We start from the raw sequence: 8,837 nt of genomic DNA, 5'->3' as shown, positions 1-8,837 counted from the left end.
CACAACTGTAGCTGTATAACTTTACAACAGAAACACTGCTTTAACAAAAAAGCAAAACAACAAGGCTTATTTGACATCAAAACAAAAATTTTAAAAATGCCGTCTAATCGCTCTCGTGGTACTTGTGTTTTATTAGGAAAAATCACCCACTGACTTTCAAAGCTGCTATAATATACGGCCCTCAGACAGAACAGGCAGGTTGTCGATGAGTGACAGAGCAGAATAAGAATGGAGCATGGAGCAAAGTGTGGCTGCGCTGTCCTTGAAGGACGTTTAACTCGGTTTTGGTTATATTTTGCTTAGCCTATCATTTTAAATGACAGATGTCGTCAGAGGCACGTGCCCCCTCAGATATATAAACTCAGTCGTATTAAAAATATGTTATGGCATGACACCCATAGCTGTTAATTAAGTAAACAGACAGGTTTTTATGCATAGTTAATAGATTACATTATTAGGTTACTTTGACCATCGCCCACTATAGATCAACATCTATAAAGGTGAGAATCAAGATATTTCATGATAATTAAGTTAATGCTTTTGGGAATGTTTCGAATAAAAAAAAAAAAAATTTAAACATAAGTGCTGTTGTGGCTGCTGTGTGTCACATGGCGACTCTTGACAAGACAAATTATATAAATACAATTTTGTGCAGACTACACTTTTATTTGTCAGCCTATCTCTCTTTCTTTCAGTAGCGGAAATTTAAATGTGAGATTCTGGAAACGATATCTAAATTTAGCGGGAAAGGTCGGGTCGGGAAGAAAATTATTCTAAGCAGACAGCGGGCGAACAAAGAGTGAATATATAGCGGGAGCGAGTGGGTGCGGAATATAACCTTGCGGGAGTGGGACTAAAAAAACAGTCCCGCACAGACCTCTACGTTACTCCACTCTGCAGTGCATGGTTACGTAAACCTGGTGTCGTGTGGCTGCTTGCACTGGGCAAAGCTCTGCTGGGTTTCCTTTGGGAGAATTATTGCAGCATATTAGTATGTAGCAAATTTCATAACAAAGAACAGGACAGAGATTTTTGAATATTGGGAGTAGCTGTTTACTTTTGCCTGCAAATATTATGTTGTTTCATAGAAACCCAGATGGTTACGGTGCTTCCCTGCTTTTCAGATGGGAGGTATGTTTGTGGGTGGGTGTTTTCACAGATGTCATTATAAGGAGTTACATAAACTCTGCAAGATACAACGGCATGGGCAGTGCTTGCGCAGTCAATAACTGACTTCCACAACACACTGCCAATGGAAATTATTAGATATCTGTCTCCACATTCCTAACCTGAGCCCATACTAGTATTTGGAAATTCATAATTGTTCAAACTTGAAAATAGATTCTAACCCTGAGCCAACGATACCTCAGACTGCGCAGCTTGTTGAAAGCTATTGCTTTTCAGAGAATCAGACCTACGGTTTTCACCTGGCAGATGATAAAATGGTCAAAAAATAAAAAATCCTACTGATGCACATTGAAGGAAGTACCCGGCCTGTATCAGGAGAGCAGAATATCATGCACACTTGGCAGTGGGCCTTTTTTTGTTGTAGTCAAGACCAACTCAACTTCACAGTTGAGTTCAAGACCTTATTTTCATGCCCTTGGTCCTCAAGGCCAAATCCCAGACCACATTTTTTTGTGGTCTTGGTCCTCGTGTCCAAATCCAAGACCATATTTTCTTGGTCCTTTAGTCCATGTGCAAGACCATATTTTCATAGTCTCGACCCTCTTCTGGTCTCGGTCTTGATTCGGGCTCGACCCTCCTCTACTCTTTGCCTTGTGGATTGTGATAGTCTTGTAAGCATCAGTAAGAATGTGTTTGTAGTTTTCATCCAATCAGTATTGTTTTGTATTGTATGTCAATTTTTTTCCATCAAAAGTGTGGTTATGAATTTATGGAGTTACATTATAGCGCTATAAAAAAATTACTTTTGTTAAAAAAAAAAAAAAAGGTTAAGTAAACCCTACTGCAAAACATTTAATATGAATATACATATTTCTAGTAAATATAAAAATACATGGTTAACAAAAAAAAAAAAAGTAAATATTTTTTTGTGATGAGGAAAATGAAGATGTTGGCAAGGCAAGTAAACAAGTTCAGCCAGCTGAAAAAAATCAGTTCTACAAAAACATACGTACTGTCTAATTTTGTCATTTTGGCCTCCAAATCTTGGTCCTGTTGGTCCTCTCCTGCAAAAAAAAAAATTTTAGTAACCAAACAGACTGTCATAAACAGCTTTACTAGGAAAGCTGCGTGCAAACAAAAATGTATGCTTAAAGACCAGTTTATTTGTCAATGCATGGATGATTATGCAAAACTACAGGCTTACAGGAAAAAGTCCTCCTCTTCGTCCGAGTCTTCCTCTAGAAGGTTTCTCTGCAAGTTAAGAAGATAAGGCTGTCAGGGTGGTCAGAACTGGTGCAGGTTGGGTTTAATCTAAAATTCCTTCTGAACTGAGACCAGGTGTTTGATATAACAGTGGCCAGACTGAGACTCATAAAGATCTTATTGTGAAGTATAATGTCGTCTGCCAGATGTGAAGGACAACAACACTTTGAAGGGCACAATGTGGGCACAGCGTGTGACGCAGTATTCCCCGGAATGGAATTCACCTGGAGATAAACCCATTCAGAACACAAACTCCTACAAGGAGACACTGCTGCTCCACAAGAGATATGAACTCCATTTGATCTGCATTTGTGCCATCTGATCTTTTAAACAATGAATCACAGATCAGGAGGCATTTCAACATGACTAATGTTATATAATTCTCCATAACTGCATCCAGATCTGTGACACTCCTCTAAAACTCCATCTGGACAATTTCATGCTATTGTCAACCTTACCACGGAAAAATTAAATGTTTATCAAAAGAAAAAAAGAATGCTCAAATAAACTGAACATTTTACTGAATTAAAAAGCTATACATTTAAAGGGAAAAGCATTGTTTTTAACGACTCCAACAATCAATGAGTCTTGTGATGTTTGTGCATGATGATGTTAAAATTGTGACCTTCAAGCTAAAATGCATTTATAGCCAATGTTTTGAAAGGGAATGTGCTTTAAAAAGTAATGAAGTTCGATATCTACATCTAAAATGTATTATCCTACAGATTTAGTTCAACTACTAATTTATTACAAATGAGTCAGATTCATTACAAAAGGGATTGGGAGTGATTTGTGACATAGACTATATGGACATCTATCTTATTTCTACTCATACAATATGGTTAAAAAAACAAAAACAATCATTTGATCATTTAGACAAACAACTGGAACTGAAATAAGATGAGCATTTACCATTTCATTTTGCTGCCCAATATCTATGGGTAATTAATGAGACTTACCAATGTCTCAGAGTGGTGCAAAGTCTAGTAGTTTCAAAGCATTTTAGGATTGTTTATCATCGTCATATATATATATATATATATATATATATATATATATGTTTTAGGAACTAACATTTATGGGTCTGGACTCTGTCTGCTGGGTTTTAGGAAGATTCATATAAGTGATTCAGTTTAAAGAAAACGAGTTCCTGACTTTAGATTTCATGTTGTGACTTCAAGTAACCCTGCAACTGCTCATTTCCAATTGGCCCTTTACTAGGGGATATTTCAACACAAGAACCAGGTCTTTTCATGAGTCACGGTCAACAGTGTTACATAAACGGCACGTGGAAAGCCACATTCATATTTACTCTATTACACATTCTAGTTCTCTCACTGCTGCTGAGTTCAAGCTTCGATGTGAGGCAAATTAGAAGAGACTTTTCCTTGGATGTGCTAACGTCTGAACCATCCAACAGTTTCTCCCAAACATACATCAGTCGGGAGTGGTACCCAAGTGAAAAACATGAGGTTACCATATTCTGGTATTAACCTAGCTAATGTCTGGCAGGGTTTTAATGACTCTCTAGGACTGGCAGAAGATAGAGACATTGAATGTAAATTATGAGATCGGTACTGACAGATTCTTGGGAAGCGCTCTGCTAGTTTATTACCCCCTGCGTGAGCTAATGCCTGTTACATCAAGACATTAGTCTTCACTTTCAAATGGACTTTTCTGTTCTTTTCCATTCACTGCCTGGTTTTGTTATTCAAAAACAGATTTATTGTTAATTATTCTAATATGCTGATTTGGTTCTTGAGAAACATTTCTTATTTTTTTTACCAATGTTAAAAAGAGTTGTAATGCTTAATATTTTTGTGGAAACCATAATACATTTTTGCAGGATTATTCGATGAACAGAAAGCAAAAAAAATTGTATTTATATTTATTATTAACATTATAAATGTCTTTACTGTCACTTTTGATCAACTGAATGCATCCTTGCTGAATAAAAGTATCAATTTCTTGAAAAAAAAAAAAAATCTAAATGAAAAAATGACAATCTAAATGATTTTACCCAATGGACAGTAAAACAGCCAAAAAAATCCATTACCTTACAATGAAGGAGAGACCCCACCACCTTCAAAACCTTAGCATTGCAGAAGTGACTTATGCATGGGTGAAAAACACTCTTTTTTTCATTTAAAGAATCTAGTTTACATATTATGTCTGTTTATTTCTGCAAAATCATGTTTATTTTAGTTTTTCAGTGTATATTTTTCTCTCCATCTGTTTAATTTCTTATCCACCTCAGTTTATCCACTGCTATTATGACGTATGGTAACTGTTTGTCGTTATTAAGAACAAATTGCTCTCTGAAGGGTTGTGCAACACAAGAGTTGAAATGTGGTGTGTGAGTGTTTGTAATAACATGAACACTGCTGTTTTAGATGGGCTGTTATATAAAGGATTTTTTTTTTTGTGGTCTGCAGACACTAAGGAACATGAGGAGAGAGCGGTTTACTCTTCCTGTAAACAACAAACAGATCATTGGCCACAATGGCCTTGTAAAAGTGCAGAAACATGCAAGTCTGGCTCTAGTCAGCTAAGAGCATCTTTAGACCTCTCATCTCCATGTTGTCATCACCTCCAGGTAATCTATATGGTAAGAACTGACTCACTGTTACTTCAGTGACTTACCCGCTCACTGCGAATGGAACCAGTGACCTCTTCATCATTCAGATGCCGTTTAAATTTAGGGGGCATGCTGGGGTCGAGCTGCTCCTCCCTCTCTGGCTCCCTCTGCAGGCAAACACAAGAAACACAGCAGTGATTGAACAGATTTCTTAGATCTCTTTCTTCACCTATAATAAAATAATAGCAATCTGTGAATAATTACAATTCAACTGTGGTCACAGGTGTGAGTTTAGCAGAGATCCAATCAGATTTTAGAGTTGGAACTATCTGTTCTTTAAGTGTTAATTTAGACCAGACTGTGACGTAAGAGAAAGCTCAACTATAATGACCACATATCTGAGCTGGGTCTGTTAGCCGGTTCATTAGACTGAACTTTAGGCCATAAAAGCTGCACTACTTTTAAGTAAATCCAGCCATAATTCAGACTTGGGGAGAGACCACCCCATTATATTTAACTTGTTTGGTCATGGGGATCACTCTAGACACACCAATTGTAATGTGCTGCTTGCAAACATCAAACAAAGCAGTTAAAGACAAGCTCTAGTAATTGATGTGAAAGTCATAACGTCCCTCTATGCGTATTTGCTTTATATTCACACAGCAGTTCATTTCTGGTTAAACCATTTGGCCATTCTTTTACAAACCCGTAGCCTATAGCTTTGAAGTCACAGCAGGTTTTCATCTTAAAACTACCAGACATACAAGCTTAAACTTTACCTATGGAATAACAATGACAGATTCTCATACAGACCCTCTACTGAACAGTTTCTGAGCACAAGAGTGCACAGCTAGACTCAGGACAGGTGATAGGAAAGTCATTTTGTAACTGTAGCTTGCCAAATTCTACATTTATGTAACTTAAAAAAAAACATAATAATAACAGCAATATTCACCTAGATACTTATGTGCTACGAAAAAGACTTCTAGGAAAACTATAGAGCGGTGCAGTGATTACAGATATTTGTAGGCCAACCTGAAAGTTAGCATCACCCTGTTTGCCTCGACAAAAAGCCATTGGTCATTTTCCACTGGCTTTTGATTCACTGCAGAAAATAAGCTCTGTAACAAAAAAAAGTGTATGATTCTTACATGTTTCTTTCATCAAGATTTTCTCAGCTTCACAAATGAACATAGTTTTTATGAATTTTTAAGCCTAAATACAATCGGCAGAAGTAAAAAGCTAGCATTAGGCTATAAATGTACTACATCATGGTCGCATGACTTCAGCATCACTACCATTTAGCTTCCTCTTTCAGTCTTTATTTAAAATCAACAAGTTGGAAAGTTGGAGTTAGAAAAGTCAAGAGCATGAGTATAAATACAATTAGGCTGAAAAAGGGAAGTGGTGAGTAGATCAGTTTTGTTGAGCACAGTTATGACACTGTCCCACTGCCCCTCTGTAGTCCCAATTAATGCTGCAATTCACTACAAGACTTTTAAAATCTGAACAGATTTTAAAACACTGGGCATCATACACTAAACGACTGAGGATCACAACAAACTCATGCAGAAACGTGCACCTTGTTGCTAGGAGACGCGTGACAAATGAAAATGCGTGTTCTAAAATCGGCTCAAAAATATCAAACATGTTTGAAATCCTCAGACTGAATGGAATCAAAGTCTGAAGCTGAAAAATGGGAGTCTGTGACCATCATACACTATGTGATTTTCTATGAAATCTGTCAACTCAGATCTCTAGACTGGCTCTGACTTTCTGACTTCTGCAGAAAATCGGGGCAAAAATCGTGTAGTGTATTCCAGCCTTTAGAAACTTATTCAAGACATTTTTTTAAATATAAAATCTCAATTGCTCAAAAACTCAAGTGCAATTGCTGATGTATTTTATGTTGTAGACTAAAAAGTGAAAATATCTCGAGCTTTTGTTCAACATAGACCTTATTTCAGGTATTTCACCAAAAACGTATAGCACATAAGTTTAAAAAAAAAACAACAACAAACAAACAAACAAAAAAACACTGACTTTGGGACAGTGGAACCGGAACTCATTTCCGGGTTTTAGGACTCATTCAGACCTCTCATCACTACTTGAGCCAGGGCATTCTAGAAGTGAGTGCATTTGACTAATGCACATCACAATGTGACATAACACTGAAGCAGTGTTGTCACGCTACTCTGATTAGGAAATACTAGCTTGTAACTTGAAAAGCTACACGATTTTAACAGCCGAGCTACTGTCACACTACTGAAAAATGTTATTAGGTTGAAGTTAAATGTTGTATTTTAACTAAATAATGAATTAATTAGTAAAAAAAAAAAAAATGCATTTGTGAATTCTTGCTATTCTTGAGAAATATGATCTATTCTCTTCTTTAACAGGCAAAACAAAGCTGTTTACTTCCTCTACCCACTGGACAACACACTCAACCCAATCTCCATGTCTAGTACCATTGAGTCCACTGTCCTCTCTCTGAGACTCCTTTATCCAGGAGCACGGCAGAGCTTTCCCGAAAGCAGGAGAAGGGGAAAGAGGGGCTTGGGACAGGAAATGAGAGGGAGGGAAGAGAAGGACACACGGGGTTTGAGAGAAAGAGCATAAAAAGGTAAACAAAAGAAGAGAAAGAATCTAACCATCATCCACTGAAACCACTCAGATAGATTTACTTTTTTACCTTAAGTTCATTTTTGTGTAAGAACAATCAATTAGGCCTAAAAGTGTAGGTTAGCCATAGTAATAGTGTCTTAAAGACGTCACCCAAATGTCATTTAGCCAACCTCCAAACTCTTAATGTGCAACATATGACAGTTTTGTGTGAGCAACAGACATAACTTTAAATTTTCCTGCAATTTTTACTTCTTAAATTTCACTTGCACTTCCCAGTATCTAACCGTGGTGTGTCTCAGTCAGGGACGCTGGAGAAACAGTGGTATTATGTAAGTGATGGTATGATGTGTGATTTTTAGAAAAGTGTGACACATCATCATGCAACCCTGGGAAGATTTTCAGCGAATATACTGGCATTAATTTCAGCCTGCTTCTCACGCAAAAACACTGTGCATATGTATTATATATATTTTTTATATTTTTTTATTTTATTAAAGATACATAATTAAAACAATATGGAAATTAACAGAAATTAAAAAAAGAAAAGAAAAAAAAAGTGCAGTAGTGCAATGATTGAACAAATGGCTGGAAGGAAGGATGGGCAGAAGGATGGAAGGATGGATGAATGCATGGGAGCACATTTTCAGGTGTATGAAACAGAGTTGGGACTGAGACGAAAACTGAAAGCAGAAATCTGGCCCTATAGTTGCCAATACAAACCACCAAACCCACAATGAACATTTTGATTGCAAAATGTTTACAGACTTCACACGTGATCACACTGATTAAACCCTCACATGCCTCACATCTTTACGGAAAAGATTCAAAATAATGGACAACTCGCAAACAATACTAACAGGTTAGGCATCATTCCAGTGCCACCACTAAACGGTTTAGAAACACACAGGTCAGGGAACGGCTAACAGAAACACAACGGCTAACAGAAACACATGACAGGATTTACATCATTCAGGAAATAAGACAGCCTTGACTTTCCATCAACAACTGTGGATTAATCAAAGACTAATTGAATAATTGAGTGTAAACCAATGACACACATAATCACTGATCATAAGAGACAGTGAAACTGAAACTGAACAGAATCAACATTCACTCAGTGAGCAATAAAAGACTGGAAAAACAACAGAATTCCTTCCTCTCTTCATTCATTCATTCGTTCTTCAGAAATACACTGATTTTACCAGACTTTTTAGTGTAGATCGCGCTATAATGTGTATATGAA

General features: G+C 36.9%; 1 protein-coding gene across 3 annotated transcripts in view; it reads right to left on the bottom strand.

Moving 5' to 3' along the window:
• Positions 1–8,837, bottom strand: part of LOC107733808 (vesicle-associated membrane protein 4-like) — a 15,235-nt gene that overhangs the window by 5,801 nt on the left and 597 nt on the right. For 2 of the 3 annotated variants that reach the window (XM_016545605.1, XM_016545603.1), the window contains exons 2-4: positions 5,035–5,136; positions 2,333–2,379; positions 2,142–2,192 (exon numbers count right to left, since the gene is read on the bottom strand). In XM_016545605.1, the coding sequence (XP_016401091.1) occupies positions 2,142–2,192; positions 2,333–2,379; positions 5,035–5,100 (164 nt within the window). In that variant the 5' untranslated portion in view covers positions 5,101–5,136. Of the gene's footprint in view, positions 1–2,141; positions 2,193–2,332; positions 2,380–5,034; positions 5,137–7,437; positions 7,462–8,837 lie in introns of those variants that run through there. The other variant, XM_016545604.1, reaches the window with a different exon arrangement.

This window comes from Sinocyclocheilus rhinocerous, unplaced genomic scaffold (genome assembly GCF_001515625.1).
Source record: "Sinocyclocheilus rhinocerous isolate Xijiao unplaced genomic scaffold, SAMN03320098_v1.1 scaffold2685, whole genome shotgun sequence".
NCBI lineage: Eukaryota > Metazoa > Chordata > Actinopteri > Cypriniformes > Cyprinidae > Sinocyclocheilus > Sinocyclocheilus rhinocerous.
Note: the sequence above shows the minus strand (reverse complement) of the source record. Positions and strands in the feature narration are given on the sequence as shown.